The sequence below is a fragment of the Stegodyphus dumicola genome, chromosome 9, assembly GCF_044657685.1.
Source record: "Stegodyphus dumicola isolate Sdum_Otavi_A_Nest chromosome 9, ASM4465768v1".
NCBI lineage: Eukaryota > Metazoa > Arthropoda > Arachnida > Araneae > Eresidae > Stegodyphus > Stegodyphus dumicola.
The window spans coordinates 105,373,026-105,395,836 of record NC_140776.1 but is presented as its reverse complement, the minus strand read 5'-3'; the positions used below and the strand labels follow the sequence as shown (position 1 = coordinate 105,395,836).

Sequence of the window (22,811 nt, the reverse complement as noted above, 5' to 3'; positions counted from 1 at the left end):
TGGCATCATCATTCTTACTTGACTAAAAGACGAAACACCTTCGCACCTATTAATTATTTTTCATTGAACAGGAGTTGGTTTGTTGCCCTTGAAAAGTCAGCTAATTTCCGATCAATAGCGATAATTACTTGTTTAATTTCTTTTTCAAAGTTTAAAATTTTGTTATTCATGACTTAAACCTCTCACTGCGTTTTATTTATTTATTTATTTATTTTTTACTTTTTTTATTTTTTTATTTTTTTTTTATCAGAATACAGTACACTCCCGATTATCCACGGAATTGGGTGGCGTGGCCACCGAGGATAATCCGAAAAAAAGCTAAAAACGGGTATAGCAAAAGAGAAAACAGTCATTCCAACTTTGAAAAATCATTTTATGTAAAATAAACAGTAGGAAATGTTTAACTAATGCTTAATATTTTAGTATATCACTCAAAACTAACCTAAAATGCTTTTTGTTAATAAAAACAGAAAAGTGCTTTGTACTTGCGAGAGGCGTCAAGGATACACAGAAAATTTAATACATATGTATTGTTTTAATACTGTAATGTATTATGTAATTTTTAAAAGCATAACTGCAAAACTACACTTTTTTGAAGAAATCAGTCATTTGTGTTTGCTTCTTGCTTTGGAAGCATTTTCTCTTGATCCGAGATTGCATTTTTCGTAGCATAAGTTTATCGGCCAACTCCGCGTCATCTTGTTCTTCCAAATAGCTCAGCAGTCCGTCGACTTGTTGCAAAGCCACTTCATGAGTCTTCCGCATCTGCACAGTGGGCTCTTCTTCACCTTCACTTTGCTGTCTTTCATTCTCGGTCTCTCTCCTTCTTTCTTCACAATTTCGTTATCTGTCAAGCGTTCGAAGCCAGGTTCGTTGACGTCACACTCCATCCACTCGTTAATGTTTTCAGCATCGACGTTCTCACCACCTGGAACTGTTTTCACCATATCGGCAAGAGTTGCCGTGGGCGTATCTACATCTTCATTCTCTTCTTCACAACTCAAAGATGTTAGGTTGTTGTTGGCTTCAACATTAGGCATGAGTTTTCTCCATGATTTTATGGGGGTTGACGGTTTCACTGAGTCCCATGAGATGCAATATCGTAGATGCTGTCCAAGATTTTGTAGTGTTTCCAAAACTCTCTCAGATTTCAGACCTTCTTCAATTTTGGTCATTAGCAGCTTGGTTCAGTATGTTCTCTTCATTGTTGCAATGATCCTTGGTCCATGGGTTGGATTAGCGCAGTAACGTTTGGGAGAAACTTTGCAAAAATGTGTCCATCAAAAGACTTTAGCACGCTTGTTGCTGGGTGAGAAGGTGCGTTGTCGATCAATAGCACAGCTTTTTCAGGGAGGGCTTTCGATTTAAGATGTTTACGCACTTGAAGAACAAAGATGTTTTCGAACCATTCTTGAAAAATGTTTCAGTTCATCCATCCTTTTTTTTTTTTTTTTGGTTAAGGTAATCAACGGGTAAATTTTCTATCCTTGTGCCTTTGAAAGATCTCGCCTTTTTTTCCAATGACAACAAGTCTAAGTTTATGTCCACCACTTGCGTTACTGCAAGACATGATAGTGATCCTTTCCATGTCGTTTTTATAACCCGCGGCTTTACTTTCACTTTCAAATGATAAAGTGCGAGTGGGAAGACATTTCCACAACAGTCTCGATTCGTCGGCATTGTAAATTTGTTCAAAAGATAGCTCTTCTTTTAAAACAAATTCTTCAAATTCATGGTGAAAATCGTCGGCTGCTTTTTGGTCACCACTAAGTTTCTCCCCATGAAGTCCAATTTCTCGAATTCCATGTCGCTGCTTAAAACAAATCAAGGAACCAGAAAACGCATCAAAAGTTCCTTTCAGGCCTTAACAACTCAAAAAATGTTTTTGCCTTGGCCGCAATGATAGAACCATTTACAGGTGTATCCTCTTTTCGAACTTGAGCTAACCACTCTGTCATTGCCATGTCTAGCTCATCAAAGGTAGAACCCTTCATAGTTTTTCATGTTTTCATTGCAGAAGCACTGTCCGACATTAATGCAAAGTTCACCAGTTTGTCTTTTTGCTTTAGAATGTCACGCACTGTTGTTTCCACAATTCTGTAATCCAATTCCATCTGCTGCCTTATAGCGCCGTTTGCTTCTTTGGAAATTAATTCTAGTTTTTACGCAATCATCAACACAACCTTCTTTTGTTTTCCTGACATTTTAAATCAGTAACGAAAAACACAAAACCAATAAGCACAAGCACTGAACACAATAAAAGATAAGAAATTAGTTCCGACCGGTTCGCAAACACTATCCGGCTTAAACTAACAATGGCGAGTGGGAGGAAGTGTACGTACCAGTAAGATTAAGACGAGAGAGGGCAGTGGAGTGGGAACTGCAAGGGTGAGTAAGAAATCACTTACTCATCAGAGGGAAAGGTTCCGAGAAGGCCTGGGATATTTTTGCTCTAAATAAGCACGATGTTAGCAAATTTAACGTTTCGCTCAGTTTTTGTGAACATTTTTTATTTTCTTTGCTTTACACTGGAAAAAAAAACTTTATGCTGCAGGTGCGGATAATCCGCCTCGGGAGTCTACTGTAGGTTCAAAAATTGCGTCTTTTTTTTTATTACATATTTCAAATCTGCATATATTTTAGAGTTAAAATGTACAAAAAACTTTTTGTAAAAAGAGTCCCCCCCCCAATATAGAATTGGATCATAGAAAAATGTTATCAGAATACTGAAATTGAAGAGTAATGATATTAAAAGGAAAATTTTGAAAAATAATATTGGTTAAATTATGATTTATTGTATAAAATACAAAGGTAAAACATATATACTAATGAAAATATTTACATAATGTAATATTTTGCACCACTGTTGAACATTTTCAATAGGAACTGAATTTTCAGATTCATCATCTGTAGAGGAATCCAAGAAATTCTCATCAATTTCGCTATAACTATCTTCAATATACTTGAAATCAGAGTCAGAACTACTATCAGTGTTGGAAATATCGTCAGGGATATAGGTTTTATCACTTGCAAAACACGCTTCCTGCCAGACATTTTTGAACTCTGAAAAGCGAGCACAAAATGCTACATTAAGTATTCTTGTATATATGGCAGAAATGTGGACAACTAACGCCATCTGTTAGCCCACATCTAAATAAACAATTAAACATCACAAAAACTCCGAAAAGAAACTGTGAACAGAGAAAGAGCAGGTTGCACAGTTAAATAGACAGCAAAAATTAATCTCCGTTGGAATCATAGGTTGTGCACATTTTGCTACTTCTGCGTTGCCTGTGGAAATCGCGGGATGCTCAGCGAGAGGGTTAAATTCAAGTCCCCTTTAAAAAAAGTTTTTTTTTCCCCCCATGATTTACATTCAAGTTCCATTACAAAAAACAAAAAACAAAAATTTCCTGAATTAAAATTCCTACTTATGGGTTCCCTCATTTTGATACATTCTACTTAAATTTATACAGTACAAAGTCTTTAATCTGGACTCGTCAGGACTTCGGCGATTCCAGATTAGGGGTTTTTCCAGATTATAGCTCATCAATTTAAATCTGGTAAGAGGGAATGCAGAAATTATAAAAGTTAAAATATGAAACCGTAATTTATGAAATAAAGAACAATTATGATCTAAAGCAAGGATGTCAAACTCTGGCCCACAACAAATATTTTTGCGGCCCGGCCAGTATATCGGCAAATAATAATATATAATAATAAAATAACATAGCGACGAAGAAAAAAATGAAATGTTTACTGCTAAGTAATTAACGATAATTTATTCAGTGTTGTTAGATTACTCACAGCGAGCTGACACACACACTACTTAAATTACAAATGCGTGTGAGTAGCTTGCGTTCAGCTACCTTCGGCTTTTGGGGGACATGTGCACTCAGAACTTGTACGCATCTCTCGATAGCCGAATGTGGCCGAACTCATGGTCTCAGTTTTCCAATCATAGTTTTGTACGATATATTGGTGCATGCATGTGTATGCACTTTGCTTTATTATTAATTATTACTTAATTCATATTGTTACGGATTTCATAGTTATTTATTTAGTTAGTTTTTTTTAGAATTGTAATTAGATTTTCTTCATGTTGCCTTAGCAATGCAGACGATTTTTGAAAAGACAGCTGCGTTGGAAGGTTAAAAATAGAACAGCGTGTGCATTTAATACCTAATAAATAAATATCTCGTAATTGCTGTTGCCATCCACAAAAATCCAGATATTTATAGATGTTTCCAGTATATTCGAGAAATTAATTATAAAGCTTATAAAAGCCGAGAACAAACAACTCATCTCAGTAGTAGCTGTAGTTCTAGCGAACTGTTTGTTTACTTAATGCTGTGATTGATTTGTAGCGATTTCGCTGTGAGATAGAATTAGTTTCTCTGTTTTGAATTGATTTTTGCTAAACGTTTGACATTTTGTGATATTCTTAGAATATTTTTGAAGAAATATTTCAGCATTTTGATTTATCTCTTGTGGAAAGAATAAATTAACTTTTAACTTTTTAATGTTAACCTTGTTTATTCCAGCCCTTTGTATTCAGTATGTCTATATCAAAACCAAGTGGTAGTAAAGTTAAACGAAAAATCGCTGACGAACACAGAATATTCCAAGTAAAATGGGAATTAGGATATTTTTGCTGTGAAATAAAAGATAAAATAATCTGCTTGATATGTAATAATACTATTAATGTACCAAAGTTATATAATATTAAACGTCATTATGAACAACACAAATCGAAATATAACAATTACGAAGGATTAATGAGAGAAAAAAAATTGAAAGAGCTCAAGTTAGGAGTGAAAAAGCAACAGTCCATGTTTAGTAAAGTATTGCAAGAAAGTGAAGCGGCGGTACATGCAAGCTACGTCTTGTCCGAGTTGATAGCTAAACATTCGAAGCCTTTTACTGACGGTGATTTCATCAAGGAATGCCTAATGAAAGCTGGAGAAATTGTTTGTCCTGGAAATGTGAAGGCTTTTCAATCAATTTCATTGTCTCGAAATACAGTTGCGGAAAGAGTTACTGATTTAGCCGTGAATTTAAGTGATCAGATCAAAGCAAAATCATCTAGTTTCGAAAGTTTCTCCATTGCCTGTGACGAGAGCATGGACGTTAGTGGCAAAGCTCAATTAGCAGTGTTTCTTCGTTCTTGTGACAAGAATTTTAACATTTTTGAGGAATTACTGGAACTAATACGGATGCCTGGTACTACCACAGGAGAAGATATATTTACTTGTGTTTTTGGACTTCTGCATAAATACAATCTACCTTTGGCAAAATTAAATTCTGTAGCTACAGATGGCGCTCCATCAATGACCGGGAAAAACAAGGGCTTCGTAGTATTACTAAGAAAAAAACTTAGTGAAATTCACGGTTCAAACATTCATCATATGCATTGTATTATACATCAAGAAGTTCTATGCACGAAAGTAATAAATATGGAGAATGTTTTGTCATATATAAAAAAAGTTATAAATTTTATAAGATCTCGAGGCTTAAATCAGCATTAATTCACTGCTTTCTTAAGTGAGTTAGATAGTGAATATTCGGGTTTGTCCTTTTATACTGAGGTACATTGGTTATCTTGCTCCAAGATTCTCAAACAATTCTGGGATTTGAAAGAAGAAATAAGTCGGTTTTTAAAAACGAAAAATCAAGACGTAAGTTTGTTTTACGATCCAATATGGATACAAGATTTATCTTTCTTGGTTGATATAACCAAACACTTAACCGATTTAAATTTATCGTTACAAGGAAAAGATCATATCATTACGAACATGTTTGACATAATTAAAGCATTCAAATGTCAACTAGTTCTTTGGGAAAAACAACTTAAAAATGAAGATTTGACGCACTTCCCGACATGCAGCATGAACAAATGAAGTTTAGATGATACTTGTTCGTATCAAAAATACACAAAAAAAAATTGCAAATTTAACAACTGAATTTGAAACGAGTTTTAATGATTTTAGTTCCCTCGAAGACAAATTTTTTTTGTTTTCTTCGATTTTCTCAATAAGTATTGACTCGGTACCCAGCCATATGTAAATGGAGGTGATCGAGATTCAATGCAACTCAAATTTGAAAGCAAAATTCATTGAAGTGGGCGTGCCTGAATTTTACAATTATTTACCAGCCAGGTTTGAAAATACTCGAAAATTCGCATATGAAATTATTTCCATGTTTGGTGGCACTTATCGGTGCGAGCAGTAATTTTCAGTCTTGAAAGGTAATAAGTCTCCTATTAGAAACCGTGTTAATGATGCTCACCTTGGGTCAGCGTTGAAAGCTATCACTGCAAACAAAATTTCTCCCGAAATAGGAAAGATAATAGCAGAGAAGAGATGTCAAGTATCAGGACGTAAACATTAAATTTTTCTTGTTCTTTTCTGTATAAATATATATATATATATATATATATATATATATATGTTTATTATTGTATTATTTGAAATAAATCTACATTTCTATGAATATTAATTTTTTTTTTTTTTTTTTTTTTTTTTTTTTTTTTGCGGCCCGCCTAAAGTTAAACCTTGTTTGTTTGACCCAAGTGTGCCTATGAGTTTGACATCCCTGATCTAAAGGGTATCAAAATTTACAAAAAAAAAAAAAAAAAAAAAAACTTAACATTTATTTGTTTACTTTATTAAACATTTCTTTCAATGTAAGTTGTATAAGTTGCTTTGTTTTATGTGCTAATACTTTCTCTTTATAAACAGACATAATTTCTTGTGCAGTTATAAAGTTTCGCTGTTCAAGTCCTGTAATTGCTGTGCCGAGAATACCGACTAACTTGTCAATCGAAATTTTTTCGTTTTCACTAACCTCTCTATCATTTTCTTCATACCTTTATCCATTTTTTGCAGCAATTCCACTTTTTGATTGATGGACATCGAAACATGCTTTCGCTTTGTAGATCCTTTGGCAGCTCCAGAATCGGAAACTCTTTTTGACATAATCGAAAGTTCAAGCTTACTTTTTATAAAATTGCTGTAACAGTCTGCAAAAAATAATAAGCCAGATCCAATTAGAAGATTAAGGAACAAACAATCTGCAACATTAACTGAAATTGATAATTAGATAATTTTAGCCTACCTTATACCGTCTGTTATATATTAAATGTGCATACGTGCATGCGTAAAGGTATTAACGCTACGCATGCGCAGAAAGTTTGTAGCTTTGTGGTCTGTATTATATATAGATCATACTGGATTATGGACGTCCAGATTAAAGACTTTGTACTGTATTAGGAAAATCAATATTTCTTTAGTAAATATGTGTATATGTATATCCACTCTGTTACTCGGTTCAGTGAGCTCAGTTTCTTTATTCTTATATGTTTGTAAATTGTGCATTTTTTGCTTTAAAAAATGATTGAATTGTGTTGTCTTTATCTTTCTGTTAATGTTTTTATGCCTTTATTTAACCTGTATGCAATAATTGTGGAATTATCAACAATTCAAAGGTTTTTTAAGTGCGGCTAAGACTAATTTTTGGTTACCATTGCAGCCATATTTGTTTACATTTGCAACAGCAGACTAGTGGATTTGTTGCCAATCTAGAGAAACTTAGCTTCGCAACAACAAAGATAACGCCTTCATTTACTATTGCCAATTAATCATGTTTAATACTTTCTGGAATTTTTTCGAGGAAATAAGTGTTTAAGATTTACTTCGTAATTTTTAATATAGATATTTAGAGTTTTTATGTATTTTTGCCTTGTCGCGAAGTGAAAACTTATTTAATTGAATGAGAAATACTGAATCATCTGTGAAAAATATTTTTGTTTGTTTAATTTCTTTTATAGATCGTTTTACATTTATTTTAGTATTTGAATAGAACATGTGGCAACAATTAGGTAATTCTTCAGATGATATAAATTTTGTGCATTCTGAGTTATAAAATGAATGGAATGTAATGCTTTTAAGTGAACCTATCGCCAGAGTGTCGCTGTGGTAAACAAATATAGTGAATTTTAAGCTGTGCATTTATTCTATTGTTTATGCACTATCGACGAAGTAGCTTTAATTCAATCCAGTAAGTGTAAATGAAATGCCAGAAAAAATGCATATATTTTAATATTCCGTACATGGAAGTCATGTGGTGTACACATCAGATTTTTTTAAATACATCAGATAATTTTAATAAAACAAAAACTGCTTCGTTTTTGTTTAGTTTTATTTGGTATGGAGAAAAAGAAGCTTTGTATTGAACCCTCCAACATTGAAATGAAGCTTCCTCTAAAAATTTTATTTCTTCAGGAGCAAATTGTTTAAAATACAAAAAAATTACCGTAATTTCCGGAAGAAACGCCGCGGCGTTTATGTGTTTAAAACTTAAATTTTCAGCGGGTGCGCCGTTTCTACCCATGCGGCGTTTAGGTGCACTAAAAATAAAATATTTCCGATGATGGTCATTGTACATAGTTTGGATGGCCTTGTCATTGTGCATAGACTGGTGCTGTTCCCACACAAAAGACCACTCAGTTGCTTTTTGCGAACGTTATTTTGTTTACATTCTTTCCCTTGAACGGACCTACATGCCTTATTCACCCTAAACGAGATCTCAGAACAATAACATTCTTCCCCCTTTCAAATCAACATTCTCATCAGTTTGAATAGTCTCTCTCCTCTGCCATTCGATGAATCTTCCAGGACCCATCCTCTCCCCACCCCTTCCTTTTCTGCAATTTTTTTCAAAGGCAGACACGACTCCACCTGCCTCTAGCGAACTCTGACGTATTTTCCCTTCAGCATGAATGGATTTTTCTTGGCATTCTGCCAAATACAGATCCCATCAGTTTGGGTACAAGTACTTGTTGAATAGTTTTTAAGTAAGAAGGAAGCGGAAAATTTTTGAAAATGTCTAAACGGCACAGAAGCTATACATTTCTTACCTTTAATTTATTTTTGAGTTATGGTTTCATTTCATGCATTTTTCTTAACTGGTATGTCATATATCAGGACTTAGGTTGAGTTTTTGCATCTATACGGCCCATGACAATGTCAGGCGCGCAATTTAATCTATTGCGGCATTTCTGTGTAATTTTAATTTTTTTCCCGCCATTTTTCTCGAGTGCGGCGTTTACGCTGAGGCGGCCTTTCTTCCGGAAATTACGGTATTTAATTTCTTATTGGACTAAATTTTATTCATTTTATTCAGCAACAGTTAATCAGAGAAAACTGGAGAAAACTATAAATATGCCCTACAAAAGTAATGTACAGGAGACTCCCACTGACTTGACTCCTGATACTCAGCATTTTGTATAACTTGACAATCACATTTTTTAAATTGCTAAATGATTTCTGCTAGTCAAAGAAAATATTATTTTTGAAATACTGCGATGTTTTTGTTAACAGTTATTGCATGTTTTTTATTATCTTCAAAATTTTGTTATGGTATTATAATTTTGAAATTTTTGTTTCTTTCCGTTTGTGACATTGTTTCTTGGAACCTGTATAACAAATCTGGTGAGAGGTTTCATTCTTTTCATGGAAATTCCATTTTATTCCATTCCACTTCTCAGTAACAAAACTACTGAAGAAAGTCAGGGTTACAGTTTATGGCTGTACCCTACCGCCATAAACTATTAGTCTGCTTGCTAAACATTCAATTCATTTTGGGTAGAGTTTCTTAGTTCATGTTCAGGCTTACAAGTGTTGTGTTGTCTGTGTTAGAAAAAGTGTCCAAGAAAGAGAGAAATAAACAAATTAACATGATGGTTGTAAGGTATTGTCTCCCTCCTTTTTACAAACATTCATGGCGTAATTGGAAGCATACTTGCTGTGTATTCAAGTGGTCCAGGGTTCTAGCCCTAGCGAGGCCATTGATTATTTTTCATGTCTCCAGCTTTAAAAAACGCAATGACTAAAACTAAAAGGTGATGGACGATAATTCATCACCACCAGGATTTGGCAGTTAGGTTCCTTATTTACCAGTCGTCTTGTAAAAGAGGAAATATATACTGTATTTTCGTCCCTCCTTCCGCATGCCTTCATGGTGTTATTGTAAAATACTCACTTTAAATTTAAGAGGTCAGAGTTTGAGTCCTGGCGAGGGCGAGTTGTGAATAACCCATCCCTTCCTCCATAAAATCTAACATTTTCAGTAACTCATTACCCTTTTGGCTCATAATAGCTTGAATTTCTAGGGCTCTGCTGTACTCATGAAAAAATGTGGGTCCATTAAATGTTAATATCAAATTATGAGTAAAAATATGTCGTACATCCATGATGAATTTCTTGCTAATGTTGCAATTTTATCTTGTATAATTTTTGTTATGGTGCCTTAAAGCATTTATAAGCTCCATTTTCTGTAGGATAGTTACACATACAGTTTAGTCTGGTTTCAGTAACGAAGCAGTGATTATCAACTAGAATATAATATTATCAGTGTCCCCATATATGATGAGGGTTTTTTTTTTTTTTGTTTTGTTTGTTTGTTTGTTTTTGTTTTGTTTCGTTTTCATTGTTGAGAAATTTTGTAGGAAATACTTCTCCAACAAACATTTTTTTTCCGCTTAGTATAACTGTAATTAAATAAAAATAATTGCATGTGTCAATGTCCCTGTCAACTTGCAATTAACCGGGCCTTTTAAAAAAAAAAAGTTGTTAATTGCAGGTTAGTGAAAAAAATTGCTTTCATAAACTATCAGTGTGAAACAAATTTGTCTGTGGAAAATACAAATAGGTTAAGAAAAATATAAAGTAGTGATAGTAAACGATGTCTGGCAGGTGAATTCTGCCAAGAAACATAAAGAGTTAACCACATTTTTATGAGAGTTTGAATCCAATGACATTGTTCGAATTATCTTTGAATACTGTTCTTTAATGATGTTAATAACTTCATTTTTTAGTCCTGGGACTTTAACATTTTTCTTGTATTGGCCCATTTTTAAAGGAATTTTTTTTCTTTATCGACCTTTTTACATTTTACTCTGTAATATACAATATAGAGTGTAATCAAAATACCAATAGTTGTGCATAAAGAACTTAAAGAAAAGAATTAATTTAAGAATAATGAACAAAAGTTTTGAGAAAATGGCACATTATATTTGTTTCATTATTCTCATTAGTATTATTTTTATAAATATACACAGGTTTTCAAAAAGAAAATCACAGATTTTTTTTTACTTGTACAAATGTTCAATTTAAATCATCCGATGGCTGCGCTTGATGTATTGATACAGTATTTTTAACATTTGGCAGAAAATTGCTTAATTTAATTTTTAAATCACCTCGTTGAAAAATATTCAGCCTGTTTCTTGTGTTCCATTACAGTTTTGCATTCTTTTTATTTTTTAATGCATATTTATGTGTTTTTGCATTTTATTTATTTATTTATTTTTTTAATTTCACTGAATGTAATAAATTATTATTGAAATTTTGATTTTTAAGATACATTAAAAAATTTTAATGTATTTTTCTCTTATATTTATTTTACGTAATTTCTTCCTTATTATATGGTACAGCTTTATATCTATAAACAATTATAAATTTTATTAAAAAAATTTGTAATCAATTGTAGCTTGATTATGCCCTTCGATTTACAGTGCATATTTAGCGAACCCCTTAATCATCATTGACCTTGTTCGGAATCCCTAATTTAGTCAACAATCATGTAGTATAGGATCTACCTCTTTGGTGTCACTAAAATGTTATTTTTTAATTCGAAATTTTTTTTTACTACTTTCAGATTAACCATGATTTTAAGCTAACTTTTGATCACATTCCCAAGTATTCACAATAGTAGCAATAAAACTTTGATAAAATTGAACTGTTTTCCTACAAATTATTGTTACTATTGCAGTCATGCAATGCTATTGCAATCAGCATAAATTTGTTCTTTCTTATTTCACTTATCTGTCATTTGAGCACCATGTCAGGTGGCAGTATAACTTTGCCCAGCTCTGTCCCACTTTTGAAGGAAAGCATCCGGGGAACAAGTCCAAGGGTCTTCCATCTCGCTTCCTCTGTCACCAAACCATTCAAGAGAACTTTCGGTTTCCCGTTTATTTAGATTGCCCCTATGTTGCACAGATGCTATACATTTACAAGTATCCATACCTTGCCCAGGATTCAAACGCAGGCCGTACAATAACACAGTCAGCAACAGTAACCACTGTCCAGAGCATCTCAGCAATAAGTTTGCTATTTGTGCTATTTTTAGACTGACTTTTTTCATTTGTTTCCTGTTCATATTACTAGAATAATTTTCTTCATAATGTTAGAGCTATGTCACACCTGCTAACTTTTCCAGTTTTTCAACGCATACCCGGTATATCCCCGAATGCCTCTGGGATTAATTTTTAGCCTTTACTAAGGAAAATGTTTTCAAGCAATAAATAAAACTTACTGAATTAATGAAATTTGAATTCTGAAAATTACAGCCCTCAATACATAGTTGATTTTGAGCATAACTTCGCTTGTTCAGTTTTATTTTATGCAGATTATCTAGATACTAGACTAGGGTTCTTAATGAAAGAGGAATTTTGGGAGGGGAATGTGCTCAGCTTTTTATTTTGCTCTTTAGTTTCGGTTTATGAGCATAAAAAACTATTTTATTCAAGTTAGTATTTTTCAATATTTTCTATACTTTTTGTTGTTTAATTTATAAAATGTGTTAAAAAATAATTTAAATCTAAATAAATGTATATGTATTATAAAATTTTTTGAAAGGAGGAGTTAAACTTCTATCAATGATTTTAAGAGTGCATGGGGGGGGGGGAAATGGGTGAGGACCACTACTGTAAACATTTGTAAAGTTTTTTATGAAGATTCAACTAATATTTAATAAATTAATATTTGCATTTAATTTTAATTTACATCATTACATGGCACATTACTAAGTTTCTCTGCACAGTAATATGTACACTGATTATTAATTTTATTTTTTAAAATTTAAAAGTGCTTAAATAAATAAAAGCTTTCTTCAAACTAGGGATTCTCTGTGTATATAAGTAAGAAAATTACAAAATGAAATTATCTGAAGCACATAAAACTTAGAGTATGCAATAAAATATCATATATCTAATGAAATATTATACATAAATTTTACTTTAAAGTTATAAATATATTTTAAATATTTCAGTAATCTGAATCACGCATTATGAAGTGAATTATTGTTAATTTGGAGTTCTTCTGAAGTGATATTGCTTCACAGGGCAAAAATTTCCTATTTTTTTATGCTGCAAGGTTAACAGATATCCTATGTTGTTTTTCTGTTTTAGTTATAAATCTAATTTTTTGTAAGTCTGTATGAATAATACGGATTTGTACTGAACAAATTTAGAAATTTAGTGCTGTGCCCCTTCAAGAATAAATCCCAAAAATGGAAATGCAAGATCTTGTTTGATTGTATAACAAATTTTGGATTTAATGGTGATGCTCTTAAATGATAAACCTTTACGAAAATTTAACCTTAAATCTTATATAAATACTTTAAAAAAAAGTCTCCTCTCTCTGCCTTTGAACCTTTTATAAGGCGAACTGCTGATAAGAAAGAACAAAAATTATGTATAGTAGTATTCAATATAATTTTGCTGGATTGTTGAATTTACTCATTATTTTATGTAGTTTTGTATAATTTTGTTTTTAATTTGAAAAAATAGTAAGGTATAATTTTTTATATTTTTATAAAAAGTGAGAAACATTTAATTTGATGTTTTGTTTTGACAAGATAAAGTGTTAAAATTGCCTTGTAAGTTTGTTAAAAACGCTTTGTTTCTCTTTGTTAAAATTTTCATAAATCACTAATAAGTATAGCATTAAAAAATTTGATTTTGCATGTTAAAAAGTTTTTTCTTTCCCCCAGAATAATCCTAGACGTCCTTACTACTAAAGTTAATAAGAAAGTTAAAGAAGTGGAACTTGCTTGAAAATTGAAATTTTATCAAAGAAATGTAATCATACCCTGCATCGCAAGGATAGAATAAAACGTTTTTGCCTTTTTGCTCGATAGAATTATTTCCATTTTTTATTCATTATATGTTCTTTTTATTTCTGAAATTAAATGAAGAGAATGTAAATAAAATAATATTCATATTTATACAGAATTTGTTCCTTTTTGTCTTCGGGTATTTTAATAAGAAAATGTGTTATAGGATTTGTGTAACCAAAAACCATCAAGGAAGAATTTGATTAACCTTTTGATGGTTATCAACTAATTCAGCTCGTATTCCAGTTACAAACCTCAGTGGACTGTCACATATCATGTGTATATGGAAAGAAAGATTTGCTTAATCTCACAACCACCAAAGGGTTAAAGATAACTTAAAAAGTAATATCTTTTAGTATGTTCAAAGTGACCACCCAGCAAGAATATTCAGTACTTTTGTTATTAAGATCTGGATTTGTAGAGATCTCTGCAAATAATTATTTTAAAAGCAGTACTGAAAGTCTGTTTTCCAATTAAAGTTGATTGTTTCCTGTTCACAAATAGTCATATGTGTGTGTGTGTAAGATATAAAAAAATTATAGACAAATTCACATATAGACCTTTAAACTCATAATTAAGTACATCCCCTCTTCAAGAATAAGTATTGTGTCATTTTGTATCTTCATATCTCTGTATTGTGAAAACTCTTGCCCAGTGGCTCTCCAGAACACAAACAAACAATTTCCGAGCTATAAATACAGTTTCAAAAAGAATATACGTATTACAATGTGTTATTTTCTCCAAACTATCGATCACTGCGCCTCACCTCGGCTATTGCCGAAACGAATACATAGTCTAGTTTATACTAGTGTGCAAAAATTAAGGACGAGACGGTTTTTTCAATATAACTTTGTACAAAAGCTTTCCAAATCAACACATTTAATACCGTAAGATCCCTAATACGTAAGGACATGAGTAATGTAAGCAACACTTACTAAAAGAGAAATCAGAGGGATAAAAAGAAGCTTTATTGAAAAAGTAGCATGGAGTGCAATGCGACTGAAGGCCGAAACACCCCTGTGATGGGTGTCCAGCAAGAAACATCCGGTCTTTAATAGGGAATATGATCTCCCCTGACTGCTAGGCAGGTTTCACAGCGTCTGCCCATGCTGAGAATGAGGGTGTCAATGAGTTGTTGAGGCATTGCTGCCCATTCGTCTTGCAGCGCCAATCGAAGCTCTGGAATCGTTACTTGTGCTAAGGTACGAGCTGCCAAGCGTCTGCCTAGAAAATTCCATACATGCTCGATGGGATTGAGATCCGGAGATCGTGCCGGCCAATCCATACGTTTAATATCCTCACTCTCTAAGAGCTGTTCGGCAGCTACTGTGCGATGACATGGTGCATTGTCGTCCATGAAAAGGAACTGCGGACCCATAGCGCTTCTAAAAAGACGCACGTATGGAAGAAGAATCTCGTTACAATAACGGGTCCCGTTGACTGAACCTGCGTTGAAGATGTGAAGGTCTGTAAGACTACCAAGCATGATGCCTCCCCAAACGAGAACACCGCCACCTTCATACCTGTCCCTTTCAATGATGTTTGAGGGATGATTGCAGCTTCTCCGCTCTCTCCAGATGAGTATGCGATGAGAATCGCTACTCAGACTGAATCTGCTCTCATCTGTAAAGAATACTCGTCCCCATTCATTGTCTCTCCAATTCCGGTGTTCCCGGCACCACAGAGAACGCCTTATCCGATGGGCTGGCATTAGAGGTACACACCGTACAGGGCGTTGTGCAAACAGACCACCACCGTGCAGTCTTCTGGCCACGGTAAAACGCGATATCGGTCGTCCAGTTGCCTGTGTCGTGTGTCTAGCGATTTCTCCCGCTGTCTGCCGCCTGTTTCTTCTGGCCTGTAAGGCAATATACCGGTCATCTGTGGGTGTGGTTCCTCGTGGACGACCACTACTAAACCTCCGGATAGCTGTTCCTGTAGTTTGAAATTGTCTCCGAAGTCGTGAAACTATTCTGTGAGCAATTCCGAACTCTGCAGCCACACGTGTCACACTGCGGCCTTCCTCCAACTTCCCAATGATTCGACCTCGGGTAAAAGCATCCAGATGTCATCTAACAGATTGATTATTCGCCATTTCTTGCTGAGGCAGCAACTCGGTGTGATTTTAATTGCTATACGGCATGCAATCTCTTTGCCAGAAATACTGATCTTACACCGACAACATGCTTTATACTACTCAGACACTCCTCCATTACGTCTACCTGCATATCTGCGCATGTGCTACCGTACATCACCTTACAGGGGTTGGACAAAAATATGGAAACACCTTTAAAAAAACATGTTTCTTTGGCCAGGCTTTATGACTTAAACACCACCTTTTCCTGTTACGGGCATTAGCATCACTGATGATGATCATGAGCATCACTGATCATCTCAGCAGTAACTTTTGCAGCTGTGGTCTTCTTATTTTTCGTCACAATTGCCCTTAATGATCGTCTGTCACGATCACTCAGAACACACTTTCGTCAGCGCTGTGATTTAGCAGATGATGCTTTTCCGCTTTTCAAATATGCGGAATAAATCTTCGATACAGTACCTCTTGAAACACTAAACACCTCAGCTACCTTGCTTATGGAAGAACCTACCATACGTGCTCCAACAATTTACCCACGTTCGAAGTCTGTTAACTCTGACATAATGCAATGACAACCTCACATAACAGTACTCCGACAACAACTGAACTGTTTAGCACATTTACGAAGTTGTATAGGTGGCGTCAGTAGTCAAAAATGCCAGTGCCACCTACATATTTCATTAAAATCAATCTTTCTTTTCAAACATGCATTTCACAAGGTGTTTCCATATTTTTGTCCATCCACTGTACTTAATCTCCTGATTGGTCTTTCTGTTCGCTTTGCCTCTTGGTTCAGCTGATATGCTAATTTTTCGACTTCGTCCTTAATTTTTGCACACCAGTGTATAATAATAGCCACTACATGTCAGCTGTCTTCTGTTTTACGTGGTAACCGTCATATGTTTAAAATGGCTACTTCGTAGCAAAAATTATTTTCTGTACTCGAGATTGCGAAGTGCAATTCCATGATTATACAGTCAAAAGTCGTTAATCTGGACACCCATAATGTGGAATGATCTATAATCCGGACCTCAAAACTACAAACTTTCTGCACATGCGTCAACGCATAATGCATTCACGCATGCGCATAGGCATTTATACATGTACGTAATACCTTTACGCATATGTATATGACATTTATGCATGCGCGTTTAATGTATAATGGACGGTATAAGCTAAGCTAAAATTATCTGTTTCAGTTAATGTTGCAGATTGCATTGTTCCTTAACCTTCGAATTGGATCCGGCTTATTATTTTTTGCAGACTGTTAGAGGAATTTTATAAAAGTAAGCTTGAACTTTCGATTATGTCAAATAGAATTTCCGATTCTGGAGCTGCCTAAGGATCTACAAAGCAAAAGTATGTTTCGATGTCCATCAAACAAAAAGTGGAATTGCTGCAAAAAATGGATAAAGGCATATTGTTTCTCTAACCATTCCAAAATCTTTTTATCAATTTCACGCTGCTCTGCGTGAGGGGCAGTGAACTGGAAGTTGATCTGTCAGCACAATCCTTATCTTTAGGGCAGATGTTTTTATTTTATTTGGCTTATAATTCCTTACTAAATGTAGCATTTCATCTCGATGTATTCTGTCTTTGATATGATTTAAATCAAATTCCTCATCATTATAATTCACTTCCGATAGTGAAGAAAGTGACACAGAGGTTATTGAAAAAGAAAAAATTTCGATTGACAAATATTCGATTTTCTCGACACAGCAATTATAGGACTTGAACAGCGGAACTTTGTAACTGAACAAGAAATTATGTCTGTTTATAGAATTAAAGAGAAAGTATCACATAAAACAAAGCAACTTAAACATTGAAAGAAATGTTTAATAAAGTAAACAAATAAATATTAAGCGCTTTTTTTTTTTTTTTTTTTTTTTTTTGTAAATTTTGATACTAGATCATAATTGTTCTTTATTTCATAAATTGCGGTTTCGTATTTTTAATTTTATAATTTCTGCATGCCATCTTACCAGATTTAAACTGATGATCTAAAATCCGGAAAAATCGATAATCTGGAAGCGCCGAAGTCCCAACGAGTCCGGATTAAAGACTTTTGACTGTAGTGCAAAGACGTTTCAAGTTGAGGTACCAAAGTGATCCTCCGAATGAGTGGAACATTCGCAGATGGTATCGACAGTTTGTAAAGGAAAGAGTCCTGCCCACCCTCGTGTTCCCGACGAAAATGTTGCAGGAATTCAAACTGCTTTCTAACATAGTCCTTCAAAATCAACTCGCCGTGCCATTCGTGAGTTACAGCTGCCTATAACAACAGTTTGGCGTGTTTTGAGACATCGGTTGGTTATGAAGCCGTACAAGTTACATTTGTTACAGGCTCTGCTTCCTGATGACAAATGCAAAAGTGCGGCATTTTGTAACGAGATTATTGATGCTATTGATAATGACACTTTCGCACAACGCATCATGTTCAGTGATGAAGCGACTTCTCATGTTAGTGGTCATGTTATCAAACACAATGTTCGAATTTTGAGCCTACAGAACCCACATGCAGCCATTGAACATGTACGAGATTCTCCCAAAATCAATGTGTTTTGTGCGATATGCTGATCATCTGTTTACGGCCCATTCTTCCGAGGAAACAAGGTTAACGGTCTGCAGTATCTCACTATGTGACAAAACTGTTTATTTCCGAGGCTGCACGAAGACAGCTTCATTTTTCAACAAGACGCCCCCCCCCCACTGGTGTCGCCAAGTGCACAATTATCTGAATGAAACTCTACCGAACCGTTGGATTGGTCGACAAGGAGCTAGTGACTTAGCGTGTCTCAGCTGGCCTCCATGGTCACTGGAGTTGACACCTTGTGACTTCTTCATGTGAGGTTTCATTTAAAGGCAATGTTTATGTACCACCACACTTACAGAACCTGGAAGAGGTGAAGAACCATATCTGTACTGTATGGGAGGAATTTGAGTGTTGATGTGATATTGTTCGTGTCGCTGATGGAGGACGCATTGAACATATGTAATCTGAACTTGAGAGGTTCGCATATATGTGTGTAAAGCTTCATATTCGTATGTCATACAGTTTAATAAATATATGCATTCGAAATGCGTATATTCTTTTTGAAACATGCTCTACTACTGCAACTAACTATGCAATATTTTCTGCTGCTTGCTAGGAAAGCCACGTCTTTTCACTAAGCTTATATGTCTAGTATCTAAAATGTAAGCTGCATATATAAAATTGTGAGGCACATTTAACACCCGCAATGTTGCATCAATCAAGCATATATTGTAATAAATTTTGTCTTGAACTTGGCAAGTTTGTCTGTAACTCCATCTCTCCATCTATGGAACATCTTCAAGCTATTTTCTGTGATGCATCTTATTTGTATGCAAGTTACATCTCTCTATAACATTTCAGCCATGACTAAAAAGGGAATGGGTTTCATCTTCTGCCAAACTACGTCACATATATACATAAGTAAACATTTTAATTAATCATAAAAAATTGTCTTATACTTGCACAAAAGCTGCAAAGTAATAAAATAATTATTTATTTACTAATGGATTATTAGTCCAAAGGGCGTTAATCCAGAAGGGCTATTAATTTTATTTTAGCATTTTGTGTTGATTTACTATAAATATCAGTTCCCTTTTCAAATTGTTGCCACCAAGTATTATCACCCTGTGTTATATATATATATATATATATAAAGAAATTAAATAATGAAGAATCTGCATAAATGTGTGTATGTTTCTCACATTGTGATAAAACAACAGTACTTAGAGCCATCAAATTTTGTATAACGTAATCTTCCACCAGATATGGACATCCGGAAGCCCTAATTTGGAGGTTTAAATTATGCTCTTTTAAATATTTTGTGATAATGTCGTTGAATTGAATTTTATGGTTTTTAAGTGCGAAGAACATGATATTTAATAAATAAAGATCAGTGCTTAAATTGCGCCAGAACCTTGCTCCGGTACTTCTAAATTTTTAAGATAAATTACAATTGTAGCCGGAGCGCACTGAAGCCCTAAATAAGATGAGCTGCGGTACTTCTTTTTATAAAACTGAACCACAATTTAAAGGGGAAAAAATTTAGAATTACTTTAGTTTAACAATAAGCAGACCTTGCAATATTCTATTTCCCTAGGAATACAAGAACATGAGACATTCAAGTAAAGTTTTCTCACTCGCATGCGGAAACCTCTCCCTTTTAATAATTTTGGAGCAATAAATTTGGGGGAGTTTGTTTAGGAAGATGTAAATTTCTCGCCATGCCATTGTATCTAGTGTATTCTCATTGATGCATACAGTTAGTTATCCTCGCAGGAATGAAAATTTGTGTTCTGTGTGTTAAGTGACAGCAAGTACAATAAGAATGCCAATGAGCACAAACCAAGATCAAGGCTGTTACAAAGAAACTCTATGCATATTCTTTGGCTGTTATTTCGTTCATTTTGTCATTGACCAGTGCAAAGCTGTGTAGCTTTGGACCGGTGTGGGTGCACGTGCTTTCGAGAAATTGTTTAAGAAATTACGATCTTTTGTGTTAGTTATGTCTGCGAAAAAGGTAAAAAATACTCACTTGCTTTTCAAAAATCTTACACAAATGACTTCCCTAGTATTATTTCCTCAAGGAAATGTAATACATTTGCGATGTATACTGTTTGTCATTGCGATTTTTCGTTTTCGCGTGGTGAAAGGGCTGATGTTCTCAAACACGTACGTACGCAAAAATACAAGGACAACATGAATTCTGTTGGGGGGGGGATTAGATTTTACTGTGGAAACAAAGGACCAAAAAGTTATTAATTCCGAATGCCTGTTCTCTGCTTTTTTACTTCAGCACAACTTGCTACTGAATGCATCGTATCATGCTGCAGCTTTATTTAAGTTTCCCGATAGCGAAATCGCTAATAAATATTCAAGTGCAAGGACCAAACCGGCTTCAATTGTTAAAGAAATTGGTACGAGAAATGAATCTTCAGTTATTGACTGCATTAAAACAGCTCCATTTTGCCTCTCTACGGATGGAAGCAATAATACCGATTCAAAACTGTATCCAATTGTTTCTTATTTTAATCCAGTTTCTTCAGAAATTGAGTGTAGTTTACTTTCTGTTCCCACCTTAGAAGGACATTCGACAGGCTTTAATATAGCACAGCTAATTATTTAAATTTTAAACGAAAATACAATTCCTCTGAATAATTGCTTAGCAGTTGGTGCTGATAATGCAGCAGTAATGGTAGATTTGGAATAGAGCTACTTAATTTTCATTGCACGGGTCATACGGGAAAGGCTTACTCCATCTATTCTAACCTCCTTGGTATATACCTCCCCTACCTCAAGTAATTTAGGAGGACAGATCGGTGAAAGCTTTCAATAGCCCTCTGTAGAGTCTGGAGTCAGTGCATTCAACGAAAAGTTAAAGTATATTAATAAATTAATATTAAGTCAACACTTCATTGAATATGTTGAAATTAAGCATACCTAAAACGGTTTTAAAATAGTCTTCAAATATTAGGGATAGTGTGTTATTTTATATAACGATTCGTTCGAGAAAATTTTGCCTCTTCAATAATTCTTCCAGTATGACGACTTTTGTCAAATATTTCAATATTTTTTCGTGCATCACATAGTATAAGTTATTTCACCGCAGGAACGGTGGCATGAATGAAAATTAAGAAACATCTCCTCCGAGAGATAAATTATGAAATTTCCCTAATATTTCGCAACCGAGGATTTTCACTTACGCTTTCTTTCAAAGAACCTGTTAGATAACTACGCATTAAGTTATATTTATTTTTAAACAATCAAGCTTTGCCAATGTTAATAGAACCTTTACAAGAGACCAAGATCTTGATTTAAACTGATAGTATAATTTAATACATTATACAACATTCAGATTTTTTTATTTGGTATCTGTTATCATCATTGGTTTGGTTATTTATTTAATTACGACAAAGCACACAAGGGCTGTCTGCATAAATGGAGGAATGCCTTCATTGAAGACTTTCTGTGAAACAGGCTTGTGCCATGCTATACATGGGGAAAATCACCCATGCAAACAGACCATTCGCTGCTATTCGAACCCCGGTCGAGCTACCAGTGATCAGTGATAACAGATGGCCCACCAGAACCGCTCATCCGTCGGTGAGCTAATCTGCTATCATGTAACGTGGTTTGTATTCGAAAATGGATTGTTAGAGACACCAGCAAATATTCAAAGCATTTAAACATGGAAACCATCTCTAAACTTCAATATAAATCAGAAAAATTCGTGATTTAAAAAAAATTATGATGATGTAAAATTAAGAAAAATCCTTAAAATTTGGGGAAATTCGCTCCGTAATAGGGTCTTGCAGAAAAAATCAAACGACGGGTAATAACTTTACTTTGTGAGTATTTTGTCTGCTTTGTCAGCTCTTTGATTGCAAATCATCAAATAATAATTAATGGTAAAGCAGATGAAAGGTCTTTACCTAGGTAAGCATGCTTATCTAAATTTCAATGATCATTTCAACTTATCTCTGCACGTATTAGATTTAAATACGTGTGAACAGTATTTTCATATATTATCATCAATTTTTTAAGATATTGTTGTGTTTTACGTCTTCGTCGATTTGGAGTGATTAATGATGACATAGTGAAGGATGAAAAACGTATATAAAATATATGGGTGGTATAATAACAAAATGCTTACAAGAGTAATTTGTAATAGTTTCAGAATAATTTTTTTATACTTCTTTAATGTTATTCCAAATAAAACTTTGGCATTTT

The 22,811-nt window shown here is 34.2% G+C and overlaps 1 protein-coding gene across 2 annotated transcripts in view; it reads left to right on the top strand.

Annotated features, from left to right (window-relative positions):
* Positions 1–14,067, top strand: part of LOC118194223 (SURP and G-patch domain-containing protein 1-like) — a 118,165-nt gene extending 104,098 nt beyond the window's left edge. For both annotated transcript variants that reach the window (XM_085823861.1, XM_085823860.1), the window contains exon 12: positions 13,834–14,067. In XM_085823861.1, coding sequence (XP_085679987.1) covers positions 13,834–13,860 — 27 coding nt within the window. In that variant the 3' untranslated portion in view covers positions 13,861–14,067. The remainder of the gene's footprint in view (positions 1–13,833) is intronic.
* The last annotated feature ends 8,744 nt before the right edge of the window (positions 14,068–22,811 follow it).